The sequence below is a fragment of the Vulpes vulpes genome, chromosome 1 (assembly GCF_048418805.1).
Source record: "Vulpes vulpes isolate BD-2025 chromosome 1, VulVul3, whole genome shotgun sequence".
Classification (NCBI taxonomy): Eukaryota; Metazoa; Chordata; class Mammalia; order Carnivora; family Canidae; genus Vulpes; species Vulpes vulpes.
Window position 1 is genome coordinate 45976194 of NC_132780.1, and position 23511 is coordinate 45999704.

Sequence of the window (23511 nt, forward strand, 5' to 3'; positions counted from 1 at the left end):
CTTAAATGGCAATTTGGATTCCATCAGTCCTTTGTCTATCAACTTTCCCATGCCTACCAGATTATGTATAGACTTCTTAATCTGAAATTTAAGATGAATGATAGCTATCCCAAACCACCTCTCTGGTTGTCTTATTACTGTTCTGTACTCCAGGTAAAATGAAGGCAATCTCTTTCCCCAACACTTTATCTTTCTGTTCCCTAAACACATTCATTCTTTTCCGCTTTTTCCACTTTTTAAAAATTTTATTTTTATTATATGACCTATACCCCTAAAAGCTGCCTGTCCTTCAGGAAGCAGTTAAAGAATATTACTTTTTTTATAAGTAACGTCTGACTTTCCTAACAATATACTTTCCTTATGGAATCCACTATGTTGAATTCAAGTTACTTATGTGCTATGCTCTTTTATTCCTATTAGACTGAAAATAATTTGATGGAAGAGACTGAATCTTATATAGTTTTTAAAAACCCATTACTTTCCCTAGCTGTTCTCATTTGATACCCAATTTTACTCTGTTCAATCATTTATTGAATATTTACTAGGAGCGAAGGTCATATAACTAATATAACTATAAGGTCATACAACAAATATAACTAATATGTAATAGAGAAGGGACTTCAAATACTCTAGTTCCTCTGGCTTTACTTACATATTACAGAAAATTTCAAAAATCCCACAGATGTCAAAAATATTTGAATTTAATTAGCCAGCTATATTGCCATAATCATTCATACTTTAAGTAAGACCTTATTAATGGAGTTTGACATATTTAAATTATCTAAGATACCCCTCTAAAATGGAAGATACATTTTCTAAATAACAAATACCCACCATTTGCTTCTACGTGGATGGAACTGGAGGGTATTATGCTGAGTGAAATAAGTCAATCAGAGAAGGACAAACATATGTTCTCATTCATTTGGGGAATATAAATAATAGTGAAAGGGAATAGAAGGGAAGGGAGAGGAAATGTGTGGGAAAAGTCAGAAAGGGAGACAGAACATAAAGACTCCTAACTCTGGGAAATGAACTAGGGGTGGTGGAAGGGGAGGAGGGCGGGGGGTGGGGGTGAATGGGTGCTCCACTGAGGAGGGCACTTGATGGGATGAGCACTGGGTGTTATTCTGTATGTTGGCAAATTGAACACCAATAAAAAATAAATTTATTATAAAAAAATATTTATTAAAAGAGAATGCCCGAGAAATCAATTTAAAGGAAAACCACCATTTGACCACTGTTTGTCTTTCCTCTCTATTACTAGATAAAGCTTCCCGTGATGAAATGAAAGTATCAGCCTAAACATGATAAACAATAGAAGTGGATATATCAGTCAAGGAAAAATAATTCAGGGAGGAAAACAGAGCTATGAATACAGTACTCCAGAGAATACCCAACTCAAAAGAGGATGATCAAGGTGCCCAGGTGATTTAAATCAATATACACCATTAGAAAATGGCATATCTGTTTAGCATCTACCATGTGCCAGGCACTGTGCTAGATGCTAGATAATGTACTAAATGGATAATGTGCAGGTAGATAATCAAAAGCAGATGATGATACAGTGTGCTTTGGTACTTCATAAAAACTACATGGGTAATTCAGTTATCACAAACTATTCAAGTTCTGTCTAGGTTGTTCATATAGGACAACATTAGAAATTTGATTTTGTTCATCACTGAATTGAAAAATGTGGCATCATGGAATATTATCATATATATTTAATGAATTAATTAGGTTCTGATGGCACCTATTCTTAAAGGTAAAATTAGGGGAAACTATCTAAAACAGCTTTATCATTTTACTAAATAATTTTTCAGTATCTATCCTGTGCCACACAAAGGACTATATGCGTCAGGAATGTGGGGAAAAATAAGTCACAATTTTTTTTGCAAGGTTCATGTAATCTCATGGAATAACCCAGACATAAAAGCAATGATGACTTTAAGTATTTTTTCTTCAAACACTTACATGAAATAGAATTTTTCATATAATGCTGGTTTAGAGGCCAAGATCAGTATTTATGTATTCATTTTTGTTGTAAAAACAAAATACCCTCTGTATTTTAATGAATCATAGGTATATTTCACTGACTACCCTAAAAACAAAATCAATCCCATATACTACTAATTATTTTAGCAATTGATAAAACCAATGAAAAATTTCTCATTCATTCCTCCTACTTCAACACTTTTTCTCAGTGTGTCATGTTTCTGTCCTCAAGACAAAATATTCTTTAATCAAGTGTTTTAGCACAGATTTTGCTGCCTTTCAACAAATTTACAGCAGAGGTATCTACCTTCCAAAAACTATTTCATGAAAGTTTTCTCAATTTCCAAACAATATGCTATCATACTCTAATATGTATGGCAATTATTTTTGCTGTTGTCTTTACACCTCCACTTCTAAGTCCTCTGAGCGTAAGCTACTTGAGGGTATCCACCAGTTTTCATTCATTTTGCAGGTCCTGTAGGGTTTAGCATGCAGAAAGTGCTGAGTAAATATTCACTGTATGTAAACAATCCAATTAATTAATCATACTTTCACACTGCTAATGAAATTTTAAAAAATCAAACATATTAATGGAAGAGTAAATTAATTTTATTGACTGATGAAAAACTAAAGTGATAAGAAGTATGGATAGTAAACAATAATCATTGAGTTCTGCTGGAATTCTATTTTTCTTCTTTCCACTTTAAGCCAAAAGGACATAAAATTATAGACTGTTAGTGAGCTCATCATTTTAAGTTTCTCCAACAAAAACTGCATAGTTTAGCAGTTGCACAGCATTAAATATATACATTTTTGCAAAACCCTGAAAGTTTTAATTTTTGTGTTGACCTCATAGGCTAATGGAATCACCTACACTGGTCGGATTCAGAGTTTCTTTTCCCTTTTCTGCCACCCTGTAAAGAAAAATAAGGCAAATTATTTAGGAAGTACCATTTTGGGGGCATTTTCATTTTAAGAATAAATGAGACCAAAAGTATTTTTTAATATGAAGAAGAAGCAATTTTTTTTAGTTTGTTACAAATTTGAATGTGCATACCCCTAAATTATTTTTACATGGCTATTATTTCTTTTTTTACAAATGGTTAAAGCAGGTTGTATTAATTTAGAGTTAGTAAGATTATCAATATTTTATTTTTTTAGAGCTCATTTGGACTGTTCCCTATTTTTAAAAATATAATTTTCGATCAATACTAAAACAATTTACTTCATATAATCGGCAAATTTGCTAATTCAGTTCATTACCTTTTAGAATAATTCTATTTCTAATTCAAGTTAGTCTTGTTTATATTAGATGGCATTAGAAACCTGATTTTGTTCATCAGTGGGTTGAAAAGCAGGGTATACTTTTCATATTGCTCAGTGACATACATATATGAATCTCTATTTAATTTGCTCCAAATGAAACTCCATCTATGGTATTTGATTTGAGCCAAGGAAAGAGGTAGGAGCTTAAAAGATAAGTATTTTTACATTTATTACTTTTAACAAAACATTTTCTGCCTGACTCTGATTTAAAAAGCAAATACTTATTGTAGAAATACAGAAAATACAAAGGTACAAAAAATAAAATTAAAATCATCTTAACTATTCTACTTTCCATTTTAACCATAAATAATGGTTTGATGTAATTTTATAGTTTCTCATCCATTTTTATAAAAATCCATTTTATAAAAAATTTTATAGTTTCTCATGCCATTTTATATGGCAATGATACCCAAACTTAGTTGATCAACAGAATCACCTAATTGGTAATATTTTTAAAATTCTGATGTTGAGACTTTGCCCTGGATCTATTTATGATCACCAGAAGTGGGCTGAACAATCTGTAACTCAAAAAATTCCCAAGTGATTCTTGGTCACTTTTGTGATCAAGACAAGTTTGGGAACTAGTATTTGTCTGTTGAAGTACATTTCTTAAAGTGGTGGTTCTATCAAGGGGCATGTGGCATCCAGACCCATTTACTAGTGTTGGCAGCTACTCTTCGCTGCTTTCATCCTTCTTCTGATATCCCTCTTGGTGGTTATAAACATTTCTACATAAAGCTTTTTTATAAAAAAATCAAGTATAAGAATGCCATTATTCATTCCTACCAAATAAAAGTTTTGCACAGATTCATATACTCTTATGGGACCTGAGATGTGTAATGCCATACGTTAAAATCAAAACTTTTTTCCTGTAGCAGGAAAATATGAATACATTTACTAAAAATACTTTCCTACAAAGTAGATACCCACTATACATAAGTACCAGTGTTACACAGCTTAGAACTCTTACCTTGTTTTTCAACAAGATTAAAAACAAAAACAAACAAACAAAAAATTACCCTCCACAAAATTCAAGAATCCTTTTCAAAGTCTCCCAGGCAAAGAGAATTCTCCTTCTTAGACTGATGAGGTCAAACCTGGGGCTGTTACAACTTCTATGTTCTTCAGACCAGTGGTAGTAGCTTTCAAATTGTTTTTTACTCTGACCCCCGACATTAATTAACACATTTTATATCATGACTTAGACACACATACATACATACAAATATATGTGTGTGTGTGTGTGTACACACATATACATAAACACATATATTGAAACAAAGAATTGATTTTTTTTTACTGCTTCGTCCAGAAAAAAATGCTGAATGCCAGCTTGTAAATGCAGAAGAAATAATAGAATTAGAAAAATCACTATTTTGCAACCACCAAAATAATAACCGATACAAATATCATCAATGGATGCTAAAACCATTGGGTAAAAAGAAAAGAACATTCACACAATCTCAAAGTATCACTTCACATTATTTATTAATTATAAAGAGGAAAATATATCTTTACAATGGAGATATCTGGGAGAAACTGCTGTGCCCAAGTGATCAAATTTATATACTAGGACAAATGCTATTATGTACCTTCCTTCGATATGATTCACTGGCACATATGCCACATCATGTACCAAGGATTTTACTTTAGTTATTGCTGTATGTACCAATATTTAGAATAACCCTAACATTTTCTAAAGTGTAAATTATATGACCAATAACAAAATTATATGTTTGGTGAATAGATTTGGACTGAAGAAAATAGTGCTTTATTCTCACATAGTATCGATTCCGAAATGTATTATTTGTGAGGAGAACACTTTCAAAATTATAAAAGCATACCTGGTATTTGGCTAGTTCTGCTTGTAATACTTTCACTTTAGATCTTTCTTGTTCTAATGCAGCATGAAGTGAAGTCACCTAAAACCAAACATTCGATTTAAAAAAGACTTTGTCTCTTCAGGCAAAAATATTTTTAATTCTTAACACTTACTCAGAATGATGAATGTGACTACTAGATGAATAGGCATCAGAGAAGAACCACCTTCCCACCCCCCCAGCTAAGCACACACACAACTTCAGTTAGGCATTTTACTCAGTTGTATATTAAAGACAGATAAAATGCAGAGTAAGGATGGGAAGAAGAAAGTCAAGTCCCTGAATAGGATAAGTTCTATCTGTCCTTCCTATTTTTATATTCATAGTCTGCATCAACTGAAATACAATTTTATCTTCCCTTACTCTTCAGGACATATCTATCTCCCTCAGCACAGTTAACAGACTTTTCATTCATTTGCAATTACATGATAATAATGATGTATAATTTATTTCACTTTATGGCAGTGTTGATGAGCTATATTTTTGTTTAATCAAGTTTCATGTTTTAGGACCAGAGAATAATACCTTAAGAAAACCAGTCCTGCATATTCTAGTTTTTCTTACCTGTATAGTTAGCTCATTCTTGATACTCTGTGATTCATCAACTTGCAGAAGTATTTCTGCTTTATCTTTCACTGACAAGAAAGGAAAAACAGCAGTATAATCTTTCCAATCACTCAAATACTCGAACAATATTTTAGTGAACCAAGATAGCAGTGCATTCGGGCAGATTAATTATCCTTATACTGAATGAATGTATTTCTTAATTCTATATAACTCTTATTTTTTCACTGGTAAATTCTGATTATTACTACAGCAGTTTTTCTTGGAAATTTTACATTTTCTGTGGCGTTAAAATATTAATTGTATAGATACTTTGAAAGATAAATTTTTTCCAGCTATTCTAAAGAGGACGAGGATATAATTTCTCATTGAGATAAACCAATACTTTGACTAATTCTTTTTTAAAAATGTTTTTATTTACTTGAGAGAGGGAGAGAAAGCGCACAGGCACACAGAGGGAAAGTGAGGAGAAGTAGACTCCCCGCTGAGCTCAACCCTAGGACCCTGAGATCTTGATCTGAGACAAAGGTAGATGCTTAACCAATGGAGCCACCCAGGCACCCCTACCTTGGCAAATCTAAAGGAAGGTTTTAAAAACAATGCAGAATGTTTTGTTATATTGTCAGGGTGAGCAGTACTGTAAGGTCTACAAAAAGGATTTTTATCTGACTGTTCATACCAAAAAAGCACTGTCAAATAAATGTAGCTCATATGATCATACAAGATTATATACACCTGTGGTCTTTTAGAACTGTTCCTTTGTCTAGAGGTTTTCCCTCTGGGGAAGCAAGAGATCTATCTACATTTCGGCCCCTAGGTCTCCTAAGGTTTAAAAATCTCCACATGGTTAACAACTTTAACCCATGGTAAATGGCTAATGCATGAAAAACTAACTCCTCAACTTTGAAAACAAAGTAGGAGAGACTGAAGAGATAAAATTGTAATAAATTTAGTGAAGGAGGAAAAGATAAAAAATATGAGTAATGATATCATCACAGCTCTAGCAATAGAACACAGTAATTCAAATTTATCTTTCATAGTTTAATGCAGTAAGGTGAGACACTGAGTTAAGAATCAAATCATAGTCTCTCAAGATTCAAGTTGGGAACTTTTACATCCTCCTCCCCAGAATTAGGCACACCTACTGAGAACTAGTGATTTTTAGTAATTATGTAACATTTCAATTATAGTCCGTTTTCCAAAAACATGCTTGTTTTGAAAACATGAATTTGAGATTACTGTTTTACAGGAAAAGTTGAACATAACACGAATTTTGCATTTGCTTGAGCATAATTTCACAAACACAGAAAACAGGACTTATGCACTTACCTCAAATATCTACCAGCTATCTCTCTGTTCACAGTTAGGAACCACACCAACTTTCCATCCTTCCATTACTTCACAGTAACACACAACCTGTAGACCCTCTAAAGCCTACTTCCACAAGCAAACTTAAGGCTGTCTTTTAGATGAAGTACCATATTTATTACAGTATTTGTGTTCAACCATTTTAACATGTATGAAACTGTGCTACTGCTTTATTAGGTTCCCAACTTTTTTTTAATGTGTCTGTGATGGTATTTTTAAGTGTTGCATCCTCCTAACCCCATTTCCCCATAATCTTCGTGGTTTCAATTGTGCTTTTGCAGAAATTGGTGATTTTTAGGAACATGTGTTACGCTATAATGGAGCTATTTTCACTCATAAATGTTAAGAGTATATATGCTCTAACATACTGCATTTTTCATGTAATGGTTCTTTTTTTTTTTTTAATTTTTATTTATTTATGATAGGAACACAGTGAGAGAGAGAGGCAGAGACACAGGCAGAGGGAGAAGCAGGCTCCATGCACCGGGAGCCTGACGTGGGATTCGATCCCGGATCTCCAGGATCGCGCCCTGGGCCAAAGGCAGGCGCCAAACCGCTGCGCCACCCAGGGATCCCATCATGTAATGGTTCTATATAAAATTCTTTTATTTGGATTTTTTTTAAAGCAATCTCTACACCCAACATGGGGCTTGAACTCACAATTCCAAAATCAAGAGTCACATGCTCTACCAACTGAGCCAGCCAGGCACCCCTGCTTGCATTTTTTAATAGTATAGAGTATGGAAACTGATGTTATTTAATGGTAGCCATTTTAAAATGTATTTTTGAGAGAAAACATTTATCAGCTAACTTTCTCATTTTTCACAAATGTTTCCCAAAATAGGAATATTACTTTGTTTTTACATATTTAAAAATCATGCATCCAATGTCCAATGATACCTCTAATTTCTTCTTTTAGAAGTGTAGCTTGTAAATAATTATTTTATTTTTATACTTTTGTTCATTAAATAATCCACATGGAACTCAGTAACATGCACAGATCTAAATTAATCTCAGAATGTTCATATCTAATTGTCCAAATAATGCCTTTCTCCACTATTCTTTAACTTCTATTTCATCATAGTTAAGCTGTGTAAATTATAAAAAATAGTGAAGTTTTAAAACAGTAAGTTTAAATCTATTTCAACACTGTATATTCTGTTCAACTGAACATGACTCCTGGTTTTACTCATAATGTTTTGGTAACTTTTTAAATATAGTTTAAGTTTTTTTTAAATTTTTATTTATTTATGATAGTCACACAGAGAGAGAGAGAGAGGCAGAGACACAGGCAGAGGGAGAAGCAGGCTCCATGCACCGGGAGCCTGACGTGGGACTCGATCCCGGATCTCCAGGATCGCGCCCTGGGCCAAAGGCAGGCGCTAAACCGCTGCGCCACCCAGGGATCCCTAGTTTAAGTTTTGATTGGACAATTCCACTCTCAGTATCTTCAATTTTGGTATCTTGTTTATTCTTCAAGGTGAGTTTCACAACTTCTTGAACACTACAGTACTCACAAGAGAGCTATTTGGGATATCACTGATACTTATTAACAGAAAACTGTTTATTAAACTTAATTTTGTCTATTCAGAAGATTTTCTCTTATTCAGGTCTTCCTATGTGTCTTTTATGATTTATAGTTTCCTTTCCATGAGCTTCATGCATAATCAGGAATGCAACTGATGTTGTGGAGGGTCTTCATTCAACATCTACTTTACTAATCTGATTATCTCTAATCATTTTTGATGGATTTTCTTAGCTTCCTGCTGGTGAACTACTGCCAAAGTTTAGAGTGGCCACAAAAGTATAAAGAATTGGAGAGGGGTGCCTGGGTGGTTCAGTCGGTTAAGCATCCAACTCTTGGTTTCAGTTCAGCTCATCATCTCAGGGTTGTGAGATTGAGCCCCATGTCCAGCTCCATGCTCAGCACAAAGTCTGCCTGTCTTTCTCCCTCTGCTCTTCCTCCTGTTCGCAGGTGTATACACACATTCTCTCTCTCTCGCTTTAAAATAAATAAATGAGATTTTTAAAAAAGATTGGGGGGGAAAGGGAGAAGGAAAACCTAAAATGATGACAAGCATGCTAATTTTTAAAAAGAGAATCTTAAAGCAAGGTCTATTGTTTTCCTGCTAAATGTAGTCCAATACTTTATAAGAATTGAAATTTCAAACTTCCTCTTACCTGAATAGTTGGAAACTTGTATAATTATGCTAAGGTGCTATAAGAATGACTTGTAATAATAAAATTATCAGCAAAAATTCAACTTGAATCACTCTGGGAAAATTCTTTATGTTGTTGAGTTATTCACGTATCTTGAAAAATTATCTTCAGATATTTTTAAGGTTAACTCTTAATTCTAAAAACACATAAATCACTTACTTTCACCTTCCTGAAGCATTTTCAGTAACTGTGCATTTCTTGCCTTTACTTCTTTATACTTTGCCTAGTAGCAAGAAAAAAGATTTAATTTTTTAAAGTAAATGATATAATTAACAATTTACTAAGAATTTATGGAGCTATGAATTCTAGGCTTGCTAAAAGACAGAAATTACTTTTGAAAGAAACAGAATGGAGGAAAATGTATTCAGAACTGTCTACTCCTAAATTAATTTCCTGGTACAATAATAGAAATTAATATTATAGGTAACTGAAAAATAAGGGATAAAACTGGAGAAAATTCAGGATAATACTAAAATTTCTTCAAGTTTTTCTCTTTTTTTTTTTCCTTAAACAAAACCCTTACACAATTCAAAACAATTAGATGAAAACAAAGAATGGTAATTCACAGCTCTAGACCAAGACCATCCTGTACTATACTAGAACTTTCTGTATCTGTTCTTTATCTGCCATTGTCCAACTGTAGGCTACTAACTACTGACAGTGCCTAGGTACATACACACTGTAGTTACAGAACTATATAGCACAGTTCTATGTCTGCTCATTTAAGGCTTTATTAACCTCTCATTATTTCATTAAATATATGTTATTAAAGTAACTTTTAGTTGATATGAATTAATTATTTACTGGAGTATCTTTCATTTTTCTCAATTTCTTTTTCCAAATGACTTAGCTTTTTCTACTACATAAATGACACAATTTTATACTTATGAGCAAGAGAAATTATGTTCTGCATTAACGTCTTTATTCCAAGGAATTTTCCCTCTAACCTATCCTTATTCAACATATCTTAAACAGACTTAATTATTTATAAATATTTAATATATTAATACATTGGAGAAAACAATACACTTAATACATTGTGGAAAAACAAAAGAACAGAGAAAGATCGATCACTATAACAAACTTGTCATTTCTACTCCTAACATTTACGCAGATAAGTACCAAAGTTACTGATTCAAAATTCTTTCTTGTATAACATATTTAATGTATTTTAAATCAAGTCCAATAAATATGGCTTTTACTAAATACTCTATCCAGTAAATTGCTGATAATAAATTAGTAATGATATTTGGTAATACTGCAGACAATACCCTGAAAAGAAGCAAGCACCATGTAAATGTAAAGGGAACAGAACTTCTGAGCAGCTTAAGAATGAATGAGAGGTAAGTCAGATGGACACAAAAATATGAGGCAGAAAAACACACACAGTCAATTACAAGTATATTCACTATGAATACAGAAATATCTCCACTATGATATCTAAATTTTCTCTCAATCAATGTTATTATCTTGCCAAACTTTCTCCAGTTCAAGTCTTTTGTCCAAGGTACAGATAAGTGTACACAGACACACCTTTAATAGCAACCTTTGGGTCTAAAGTCAGCTCATAATGCAAAAATTGCAAATGAGCAAAATTATCCACAAAAAATCATTATGTTGCCCATAAAAATAATATAGTTTTATATATACAACCCTGAACAGTAAATTTATCTATAAAAACAAAATGTATAACATACTAAGGCCATGTAATTTATTTTTTTTATTTTTTAAAGATTTTTTAAAAAATTTATTTATTCATGACAGAGAGAGAGAGAGAGAGAGAGAGAGAGAGGCAGAAACACAGGCAGAGGGAGAAGCAGGCTCCATGCAGGGAGCCAGATGCGGGACTCGATCCAGGGACTCCAGGATCACGCCCTGGGCCAAAGGCAGGCACTAAACCGCTGAGCCACCCAGGGATCCCCAATGCCATGTAATTTATAAAAGCATAAATGAAATATTACAGTTCCCTTATTAGTATTTTTAATTTCACAAAAAAGAGAGCACTTAAATGATATGTATGTTGTGAGTTCAGCTGCATCCTGAATATCTATGCCTATATCTACAGCCATTTCAAACTCAGTAAATACAAAATGGGATATTAGTCCCCACTGCCCAAACCTGTTCAAAATGTGCTCTTACTCTTACATTTAATACCTGTCCCTTGTTTTACTACACTATCTTCACTCCACGCCTCATGCATGCATATATATATATTTGCATATATGTATATATATATATATACACATATTATCTTATAAATATACTTAGGCTGAGTTTTTAGATGGGAATTGAAATGTATATTCATTTAGCATCAATCCAGTGGTTTTTCTGCCTATAGTTTATGAAGCTTTGCATTTATTTAATTCTATTTTTTTTATCATGATAAGTGTGTTTGTTCTTTAATCCCCATCATCTACTCTCCCACCCCCCACAATCTCCTCTCTGGTAACAATCAGTTTTTTCTCTATAGTTAAAGAGTTTGTCTCTCAGTTTCTTTTTTTTGTTTGTTTCTCTGTTTTGTTTCTTAAATTCCACTCATGAGTGAGATCATATGATGTTTGTCTTTCTCTGACTTTTTTCACTTAGCATAGTACTCTCTAGTTCCATCCATGTTGTTGCAAATGGCAAGACTTCATTCTTTTTGTGGCTGAATAATATTCCATCATACACACACACACACACACACACACACACACACACACACATGCAACATCATCTTATCTTTGTTGTGCCCAATGAAAGAAAAGGAAAATATAAATCACAAAATAAAACTAAGGGAGATGGGTGGATACAGTCCAAACAGGTTTTAGCAGGAAGTAAGTAAAAAAGTAACACAGGTTTGTGGCTAAAAAAAAAAAAAAAAGTAAAAATAACAAATGTTGGCGACAATGGAAAGAAACTGGAATACTTGTGTAATGATGGTGGGAATGGAAAATGGTGCAGGTGCTATGGAAAACAGTATGGCAGTTTCTCCAGAAGTCAAATATGATCTAGCAATTCCACTCTTAGGTATATATCCAAAAGAACTGAAAGCAGGGACTCAGATACTTGTACACTAATGTTCATGGCAGCAATATTCACAACAGGGATATAGTGGAAACAACACAAGTGTCCATAAACAGAACAGAACAAACAAAACATGGTGTGTGTGTGTGTGTGTGTGTGTGTGTGTGTGTGTATAAAACACAATGGACTATTACTCAGCCATAAAAAGAAATTCTGATACATGCAAAAACATGGATGAAACTTGAAAACGTTATGCTAAGTGAAATAAACCAGACACACAAAGACAAATATTATGTGATTCCACTTATATAAAGTATCTAGAATAAAGCAAATTCACTGGGATTAGAGATTATGAGCGGCTGCAAGAAAAGGGAAATACAAGTTATTTAATGGGTACAGAATTTGGGATGATAAAAAAGTTCTGGAAATAGTGGTGATAACTATACAACACTGAAGATAATTAATAGCAATTAATTATAACTTAAAAATGATTAAAATGACAAATTTAATGTTATACATATTTCACGATAAAAATCATATTGTCAATTTATCATTAATGAAAGTCTAAAAACCTAACAGCAGAAATACTATTTCTATTAATCAAATATTACACATATTTACATATAAGAAAAACTGAAAAGTATAATTTTATAGGATTATTTTAGTTTACAACAGTAAATAATTACAAACCTCCCACTGAGTGATCACATTTTTCAGCTTCTGGATTTCAGCATCTTTCCTTTCAAGTTCCAACTTTAGTCTTTCAATTCTTCCATCTTTCAGAACTACTTCCTGTGGGAGAAAAACACTATTTTAGAACTAAGATATCCTGGGACGCCTGGCTGGCTCAGTCAGTACAGCATGCGACCCTTGATCTCAGGGTTGTGAGTGTGAGCCTCACATTGGGTGTAGAGATTACTTAAAAATAAAAATCTTAAAAAAAAAAAGAAAAACCAATTTCTAACAATTCTGGTTTATAATATTCCTTTGTGAAAAGCTTAAGAGGAAAAAAATCCTGATTTTCCCGATTTTAATCCATTTTCTAAAGCAACCTTAAACTGTTTATTACATTTCCCACTCTACTCAATTATATAATTGTAATTATTACAGTGAAAGTAAGATATTTATGATTAATCTCAAACTACAAACACAACAGAATAATATCAGAGCTTTGAAATTTTTCTATACTGAAATAAACACATTAAAAGTGCTCTGTTACAAGTTATTAGTCAATCTTTAAAACCCAAAAGAACTGAAAACTTATGAGAAAAAATAAATAATTATTTCACATTTATTTTATAATTTATAATTATTTTATAATTTAAAATTGTTTTATAATTATAAAATATAATAAATAATAACAAAACCCAAAAATAACTTTTCTCTGTACAGCATTTGCAGGTAGAAAATATAACTAGAAAAACCATTTCCCCCAGTAGTTATAAAAAATATCCCTAAAAATAAAATTCAGAAATGTTTAGGATCTATAAAGAAAATTATAAAATATTGAAAAAGACATGGGACAAAGGATGTAGATGGGAAGACTAAATATTATTTCAATAAAATTCCATTGAAATTCCAGTCAAAATGTCATCTGGGAGAACAAAGGACAGAAACAAAAAGTTAATGCAATAAAGAAGAATTTGCCTACCAAATAACGGCACACCACACAACAAAAATAACTACAACACCTGGTCTGACAGTGCAGTGTACCAGAAAAGAAAGTCCAGAAAGAAATTTAAGATATACAAATTTATTGTAATATAATTATGGTATTTTTAAAGAAGTGAGAAAAGGCTGAATTATAGAATAAATGTAGGTTACCGGATAAGTGGCTAACTGGGAGAAAAAAATCAAGTTAAGAAAATCCCTGCCTTCTTGCACCACCTACCCAGACAAATTTAAATGCAAAAAAATCTCAAAGTTATATAAGAGTATAAATCGGTTCCCTTTATCTAATGAGTGATGTGGCAACATTAACTTATTCTAAAGATATTCTCTGAGCACGTACCTACCTACCAGGTGCTACAGGTACTACAATGAAGAGAACTAAAAAGACTCCTGCTCTCCTGGGACTTGTCTGGGAGAGGAGGCAGATAGAAACATAAATGCTGCAGTAAGAAAGTGCAATTTAAGCTATGAAGAAAAGAAGCATAGTGTTATAAGGGGAATAATGTGGATTGTTCCCTTGTGGATCAGGGAAACTCTAAGGTAGTGACTTTTATGATGAACTTTGCGTGATGAGAAGGAACTGGTTAAGCAAAAAGTGGAGGTAAGAGATTTCCAAGTAGACAGAACAGTATATTTAAAGACCTCAAGGCAGGAAGGAGCCTAGAGATTCTGAAGGAAAAAAAAGGCCAACATGGTTGGAATTCAGTGAGGGGGTAGATAATATAAGACAGAGGCCTGATCCTGAAGGGCTTCGTGAACCAGTGAAGGAATTTGAGCAGGACTATCAGATTTCTGCTTATGTTACATTTATGTTTTTAAGAGATCACTTTGGCTGCTGTGGAAAATGGATCAGAGTGGGTAACAGAAGTGCAAAACTTTTTAACTGCTACTGCAAGCCCACATCAGAGAAGATTATGCCTGAGATCAGAGGCAGTGTAGATGGAGAGAAATGTATCATATAAGAAATTATTTGGGAGCGGAATCTACAGTATTTTATTAGCAGTTGAATGTGGCAGGTGAGGATGATGGGCATTTTCAAGATTCTAGTTTAAGCAATAAGGGGGGTGGATCCAGATTAGAAATATACAAATATTAGGCCCAAGAATTTCACTTCTAGGAATCTACCTTACCTAGATAAGTGAGGTAGGGAGGAATATCTAGAAGTATTCATTGCAGATGTATTACAAAAAACTAGACATCAATTTAAATGCCCACCAATAGAATATAGCCTAAATATACAGTAAGTTTATAAAACTGAAAACTCTGAAATTACTAAAAATGATACAGAACTATAAAATATATTCACATGGTCTCAATATTATGACACTATATGCAAAAAAAATTCTGGAAGAACATAGATTAAGAATGTAGTAAAAAAAAAAAAGAATGTACTAACTCTTAGAAGATTTATTTTTGTGAGACGGAAATTTCACTTTATTGTTTAAAAATTTCCTTTTATCAAAATTGTTTTGTACTAAGTATAGAATCATTGAATAACATACTATTCTAATTTTGAAAAAAATGGAAACAGAAGCATTAAAATAAAATCTACATGAAGAAGAGTATCATATCATCTTTTGAGTAAGAAAGCCCTTCTGAACATAATACTAAATGGAGGAAACTAAAAGGAAAAGACTGATACATTTAACTTGATGAAAAATCTCCAAAAATACCCTAAAAGAATTGAAAGGTAAATGAGACTCTTATCGTTTGCCTCCCTCTCTGTTTTTATCTTAATACGACTGAAAAAAAAAACAGTCACAATCATATGACAGGCATATAACCAATAAACATGAGAAAGTATACAATCTTAGTAGTAAGCAAAGAAATGTAATCTCAAACTGGCACATTTAAAATATTTTCTCAGTGTGGGATAACTGAAAGCAATTGAGTTATTAAAAATTCAATTATTTAATGTATAAGAATTATTACTTAATAACCCCAAATGGTGACCATCTCTATTTAAATAAAAAGTGGTGTGGTCCATATAACAGTTTCTACATTTTTAGAGAGGAAAAAAAAAAGTATACATCCATAGAAAAGTTGGACCAAAACAATCACTAGTTTTCTCCAGGTGAATAAAATTAAGGTCATTTTTCCCCCGCTGCATCTACAAACTGGGGATATCTACCAACTTCATAGTTAATTGTGCAAATTAAATGAAATAACCATTTTAAGTACTTAATATAGTATCTGGCAAATATATAGTAAAGCCCTCAAATATTAATTTTTGCCTTATCATTAATCCATTTATCAGTAGTTTCTAAAATTTCTTTAAAAAGATGAATCGTCTCAGTTGGTTAAGTGTCCAACTCTTGGTTTCAGCTCAGGTCATGATCCCCGGGTCCTGAGAGTGAGCCCTGGGTTGGCCTCCACCTGCAGTAGTGAGTCTGCTGGAGATTCTCTCTCTCTTTCTGTCCCTCCCCCCAGCTCATCCACTCTCTCTCTCTCTAAAACAATCATTTTTTAAAAACCAACAAAGATCACTTTTTTAAAGACAGAAAATCATATTGTTTTAATGTGCATTCATTTTTATAAGGTTTTACATTTCAATTAATAAATTTTAAAATTATCTTCTAAGTAGAAAATATTATACTAAAATAAGGATACAAGGATGTACAAGATAAAGTCCATGTCCACAAAGGATCTGTAGTCTGTTAAGAATGATAATAAAAATGTGCCGCATAAAATGTGCCATAAGCAAAACAAAATGCAAAGTGTCTGGGTGGCTCAGTTGGTTAAGCGCCTGCCTTTGGCTCAGGTCATGATCCTGGAATCCCAGTATCAGGCCCTGCATCAGGCTTCCTGCTCAGCAGAGCACCTGCCTCTCCCTCTCCATTTGCACTCCCTCTGCTTATCTCTGTCAAATCTTAAAAAAAAAAAAAAAGAAAAGAAAAGAAAAAGAAAAAATTGCTGTGGGGTAAGAAAAAGGAAAGATCACATCCAGATTTTCTGTGTTTGGTGTTTGGGGTGGGGGTAGTGAGAGAAAGCTTCAGGGAGAAGATGGCAAGTGACATGAACCTTGGGCAAAGCCAGGGAGGACCAAGCTTTCGGTGATAGTAGGTAGGGCTTTGCTCTAGCTATGAGAAAATCTGGGAAAATATAGCTGAAGTTAATTAGGCTGAAACTACACCATAGAACAATGTTTTCATACTTACTTGGTTTTTTTTCTCATTAAACTTTTGTTTTAATGGGTCTCAAAATTCTGTGACAGATTTTTGGTCAAGTTGTTTCCATTAAAAAGTACTGCTTTTAAAAACTAATAACTTAAAACTGCCACACACGCAAACAAAACAAAACAAATGGTCCACAAAACATTCTCCTTTTCTTCTGAAGGTTTTACGATGCATTGTTATCATTAACCAGTCTTTTGCTATTAAACTTAAATGGCCAATTGACACAAACAGTTCTGAGACCGTCTTTCCACCACTGATTAAGACAGGGGTGGCAGGTATTAGGAATAATATTCATTTAGCCTTCTGAGCGTTCTGGGCAGACTTGGTGACTTTGCCAGCTCCAGCTGCCTTCTTGTCTACTGCTTTAATGACACTCACAACACCCAAAATGGCCCAGAGGAGGATAGTCAGAGAAGCTCTCAACACACATAGGTTTGCCAGGAACCATATCAACAATGGCAGCATCCTCAGATTTCAAGAACTTGGGACCATCTTCCAGCTTTTTTCCAGAACGACGATCTATCTTTTCCTTCAGCTCAGCAAAGTTGCAAGCAATGTGAGCTGTGTGACAATCCAGCACAGGTGCATATCCAGCACTGATTTGGCCTGGATGGTTCAGGATAATCACCTGAGCCATGAAGCCAGCTGCTTCCATTGGTGGGTCATTTTTGCTGTCACCAGCCACGTTACCACAACAAACATCTTTGATACGTTCTTAACATTGAAGCCCACATTGTCCCCAGGAAGAGCCTCACTCAAAGCTTCATGGTGCATTTCAACCCACTTTACTTCAGTTGTAACACTGACTGGAGCAAAGGTGACCACCATGCCAGGCTTAAGAACACCAGTCTCCACTCGACCCGCTGGGACAGTACCAATACCACCAATTTTGTAGACGTCTTGGAGAGGCAGACGCAGGGGCTTATCAGTTGGACGAGCTGGTGGCAGAATGCAATCCAGGGCTTCAAGCAGTGTGGTTCCACTGGCATTCCCATCTTTACGGGTGACTTTCCATCCCTTGAACCAAGGCATGTTAGCACTCGGCTCCAGCACAGTGTCACTATTCCAACCAGAAATTGGCACAAATGCTACTGTGTCAGGGTTGTAGCCAATTTTCTTAATGTAGGTGCTGACTTCCTTAACGATTTCCTCGTATCTCTTCTGGCTGTAGGGTGATTCAGTGGATCCACTTTGTTAACACCAACAATTAGTTGTTTTACACCCAGTGTGTAAGCCAGAAGGGCATGCTCACGGGTCTGCCCATTCTTGGAGATACCTGCTTCAAATTCACCAACACCAGCAGCAACAATCAGGACTGCACAGTCAGCCTGAGATGTGCCTGTAATCATGTTTTTGATAAAGTCTCTGTGTCCTGGGGCATCAATGATGGTCACATAATACTTGCTGATCTCGAATTTCCATAGGGAGATATCAATGGTGATACCACATTCATGTTCAGCTTTCAGTTTATCCAAGAGCCAGGCATACTTGAAGGAGCCTTTTCCCAACCTGGCAGCCTCCTTCTTAAATTTTCCAATAGTTCTTTTGTCAATCCCACCACATTTGTAGATCAGATGTCTAGTAGTGGTAGACTTGCCTGAATATACGTGTCCAATGACGACGATGTTGATGTGAGTCTTTTCCTTTCCCATTTTGGTTTAGGTTTAGCGGTGGTTTTCACGACACCTGCGTTCTGGCGGCAAACCCATTGCAAAAAAACCATACTTATTTGACAGTCATCTACATTAAGGAATGTTTTAGATCATGACTCAGAACACACACATCAGTGTACATGTATGTACTTATGTTGTTTATGTCGTGTATGTGTATATATACACATAGAAATAAATTTCGTAAAATATGAATAGGTAGAGGTCATATACTCTTGACATCTTTTTTTTTCTATTATCTACTGTATTTTTCTACTATCTATCTATAAATCTACTAAATTGATTTATGGACCAGTTAAATGAGGTGGAACTCTCAGTTTGAAAAGCACAGCCTGAAGATTTTACATATCAGGTCAAAGGTATTGTACTTGATTCAACAGACACTAAAGTTTAAAGTATTAGGGTGGCATGGTGGAAGTCGTACTTTTTAAAAAGTCATCTGGTAGCCCTGTATAGGAGAAATTACTACTAGTATTAGAAGGCAGGAGGCAAAAAGAGTTGTTAAAAATTACTGAAATAATACCATTAGGAGATAATGAGGTTCTCAATTAGAAAAGTGCTCATGAAAATGGAAGAGAAGATAGATTTAAGAACTATTTCAACAATTAAAAACTCCCAAACCTTCAAAAACAGAAAAGAAAAAAGGAAGTTTAGAGTTTGGATATCTGGATAAAATGACAGAACCAAAAACCGAAATGACTAAAGTCAAGCCAAATGCTTGGTTTGGAGTACATGATGCGCAGGAGTTTGGACTAGGTGAGAATAGAGCAAAAGAGAAAGATACACAAGGACAATGAAGTCTGTAAAATCAGGAGTGGATGATCTATCCAATGCCAGTGAGGTTGTGGACAATTTAGTAAGCTCATACCCTGCTTCTAAAAGACAATGTTGATATGAAGATGTTTATATCCTTTGATTCAATTACTGTTAAGAATTTTTTCAAGGCGTACTTGGATGGCTTAGCCAGTTAAATGTATGACTCTTGATAGTGGCTCAGGTCATGATCTTGAGGTTCTGGGATCAAGCCCCATGTCAGGCTCTGCATTCAGCAGGGAGTCTGTTTAGATTCTCTCTCCTCTCTTCTGCTGCTCCTCCCCCAACTAGTTCTCTCTCTCAAATAAATAAATCTTTGAAAAAATTTTATTTCAGGGCACCTGGGTGGCTCCAGTTGAGCGTCTGCCTTTGGCTCAGACTGTGATCCCAGGGTCCTGGGATTGCATCCCACATCGGGCTCCCTGCAGGGAGCCTGCTTCTCCCTCTGCCTATGTCTCTGCCTCTGTTTCTGTCTTTCAGGAATAAATAAATAAAATCTTTTAAAAAAATAAATAAAAATAAATAAATAATTTTATTTCAAGGAGGGGTACCTGGCTGGCTCAGTTGGTGGAGCATGCAAATCTTGATGTCAGGGTTATGGGTTCAAGTCCTAAGTTGGATAGAGATTGCTTTAAAAAATTAAATTAAAAAAAAAGAATTTCAAGAAAATAATTTATCAAAAATATTAAACATAGGAAGAAGTTCCATGAGTATCAAGTGATCAATTCTAAACAATCTAAATATTCAATAATAGGCAATGAATGACCAAGTGAATAACACTGTATTGATTTGACAATATAATGCATGGTTTACAAAAGGGGCTATAAAACTGTATTCCTTATTGTGACAATTATTTTTTTTGTTACAATTATTTTTAAATACCCATGCACATGGTATTTTCCCAGAAAAGCAATATTCAAAAATGAAACCACATGTTAAGAATGGGTGAATTAGAGTTGATTTATTTTTCACCTTTAAAAATTCCTTGGTGTATTAATGTGCAGTAAAAGAGGATTTTAACACTGGCAAAAGAAGAGCTTTTTTTCCTTGAGGAAGGAGTACTATGGAGAGAGGAAAGAGAGAAGTATTTTTTTTAATGGTCTCAATTTTTTTCTTTTCCCTATTATACTCAATGATACACTATGAGAAAATCGTAATTTTTTTAATTATGAAAAATTTTGCATATGCAATAGAAATATATAATGACACACATAAGGTAAAAAGAAAATAACCCAATAGATTAAGAATTTGAAAAATACCAAAATTTTGGCATCCTCCCTGTGCCTTTTCCCAATCCTATCCCTTTCCCTTCCCACATGAGGATATCCCCTATTATGAATTTTGTATTGTCTTCTCTTCGTTAGTCTTTTACTGCATATATATACCTTAAATTTACTATTTTTTGAAATATATATAAATGGCATCAAACTATTATTTGGTGACTTGCTTTTTTAATTAAATATTATGTTTTTGATATTCATCCATGTTGCTACATGTAACTGTAGTTTTCATTTCTCTTATTGATTTTATTATGAACTGAGTTTTGAATATTCTTCTTGAACATGTCTCCAGGGTTTAATCTAGTGTAGAATTTTTTTTTAAGATTTTATTTATTTATTCATGAAAGACATAGAGAGAGGCAGACACAGGTAGAGGGAGGAGCAGCTCCATGCAGGGAAGCTGATGTGGGACTTGATCCTGGGACTCCAGGATCACCCCCTGGGCTGAAGGCAGGCGCTAAACCACTGAGCCACCCAGGGATCCCCTAGTATAGAATTTCTAGAACATATGGTCTGTCCATCATTTTCAACTTGAAAAGTTAATACTGTTTGCTAGGGTCTGGGGGAAAGAGGAACAAAGGAGAGTCTGGTAAAATGGTCTAAACTTTCACTCTAAGTTGAATAAGGTCGGAGAATCTAACATATAGTAACTATAGTTGATAACACTGTATTGTATAATTGATGTTTTAAGATGCTAGAACTTAAATGTTCTAAAAAGAAAAAGATAAATATGTGAGGTGATAAATGAATTAATGGGAGGAAACATTTCACAATGTTAATGTATATCAAATCATCATGATGCTTTTTATTTACTTTTTATGATGTGCATTTTAAATATCTTACAATTTTATATCTCAATTATACCTCAACAAAGCTGAAAAAATAATGTTGCATCTTTACCACAAAAATAAACAAATAAATAAATAAAAATTAATCCAAATTGTTTTCCAAAATGGTTATATGAATTTATCCTATACCACTAGTGGCATGCTTCTGTTGTTCTATACCCTTAATAAGTGAGCACTGGCTAGTTCCTAACACTAGTCTTTAACTTCATTCAGTTTTCTTCTAGGCACTGCAGTGAAATTATCACACAAAATTTTGTTCTCTGCTCAAAAACCCTAAAGAATTCTTTACTGGCTACTGACTAAACCATAAATCAGGCCTTTAAATCCTCCACAATCTTTTCCGACCTACCTTACCACATCTAAACTACACTCCTCAAAGATCCTTCTGTTTTAATTAAACTGGTTTATACTTCCCTGCCTCCATACTTTTACTCCTGGCATTATAGTTTCTTCTCCTTCACCTGTGGATATTCAAATTCTACTGTTTTTTACATTCCAATTCAAAAGCCATTTTTTCCTAAGACATCTCTGATCTCCATTCCTGAAAATTACTATGGCACTTTACCAGTATATCCTTTTTTGGACACACCTTTTCCTACCCTGTACAAAAATAATTATATATTAAATGGGTACAATATACAACATGCTCTGATAAAAACTTTAAATCTTACCTGCTAATTAATTGCAACTCTTAATAACAATACATGAGAGGCACTGCTACACTGTATACAGAAACTGTATTTTGTATTATTTGGCTTGGTTGATTTCAAAGACTGTTGTTCTATATTGCTCTGTCGCTTTGGTTTTATTAGATCACTAATATTACTTAATCATTTAATGAACTTTTATATGGCCAAATTTGTTCTACAAAGGGTTTGAGACACCTATTTGCTGAAATATACTAATATTATTCTTTCTATCCAAAAATGATCTCAGATGGCTTTAAGAAAATAAGAAGATATGGATCACAAAGGGGAGAATCACAGCCAATGAAAAAAGAGGAAGCATATATGCTTACCATAAATGTTAACATGGTTGCACAGACTATACATAAAAATTTGACAGACAAAGCAAGACAGGAAAATATTAAATTTAATTCAATGCCAGAAAGGAAGAAGCTTACAAGTAGTTCTGGACAGGCAAGGATTCCCTGTTACTAAGTTGAAAATAGATTTTCATGTGGAATTATGTTAGTGTTATTTATAAACCCATCTTACTGCTGCATCAGAATAAAAAGTTCTCAAGGGTCTGACTTCCTTTGTGTCCTATATAACACAACTTAGGTGTTTAATTTGTTGATTGAATTTACCAATCTTAATGAAACAACAAAGAGATAATGTCCACAGAAGAGTAAAAGGATGGGAAATGGGCTTTTAGACTTTGGAATAGCCACTGTAGGAATCTGTCAAAGTCAAATTGTACAGAATTATTGAATCATTATATTGTATACCTGAAACTAATATAATACTGTATGTTTATTACACAGGCAGAGAGAAAGATGAACCAAAGGACTGTTAATGTTGAAATGAAGATCTGGCAAAAGTTACACAAGCACTGATTTTCAGAACGGAACATTAGCATTATCTTAAAAAAATATGTATTTTCCAGCAACACCTGGCAGCCTAGACATTAAATCAGACTAGAGAGAGTAGGCAATACTGTGAAAACCAATGCTGTGTACCAAGGGAAGAAGAGAA

The 23511-nt window shown here is 33.9% G+C and overlaps 1 protein-coding gene across 2 annotated transcripts in view; it reads right to left on the minus strand.

The window, feature by feature from the left end:
- Positions 1–2579: 2579 nt before the first annotated feature.
- GKAP1 (G kinase anchoring protein 1) overlaps positions 2580–23511 on the minus strand; it is a 70725-nt gene continuing 49793 nt past the window's right edge. For both annotated transcript variants that reach the window (XM_072763046.1, XM_072763038.1), the window contains 5 exons: positions 13047–13148; positions 9510–9573; positions 5763–5833; positions 5163–5240; positions 2580–2906 (listed from right to left, as the gene is read on the minus strand). In XM_072763046.1, coding sequence (XP_072619147.1) covers positions 2859–2906; positions 5163–5240; positions 5763–5833; positions 9510–9573; positions 13047–13148 — 363 coding nt within the window. In that variant the 3' untranslated portion in view covers positions 2580–2858. The remainder of the gene's footprint in view (positions 2907–5162; positions 5241–5762; positions 5834–9509; positions 9574–13046; positions 13149–23511) is intronic.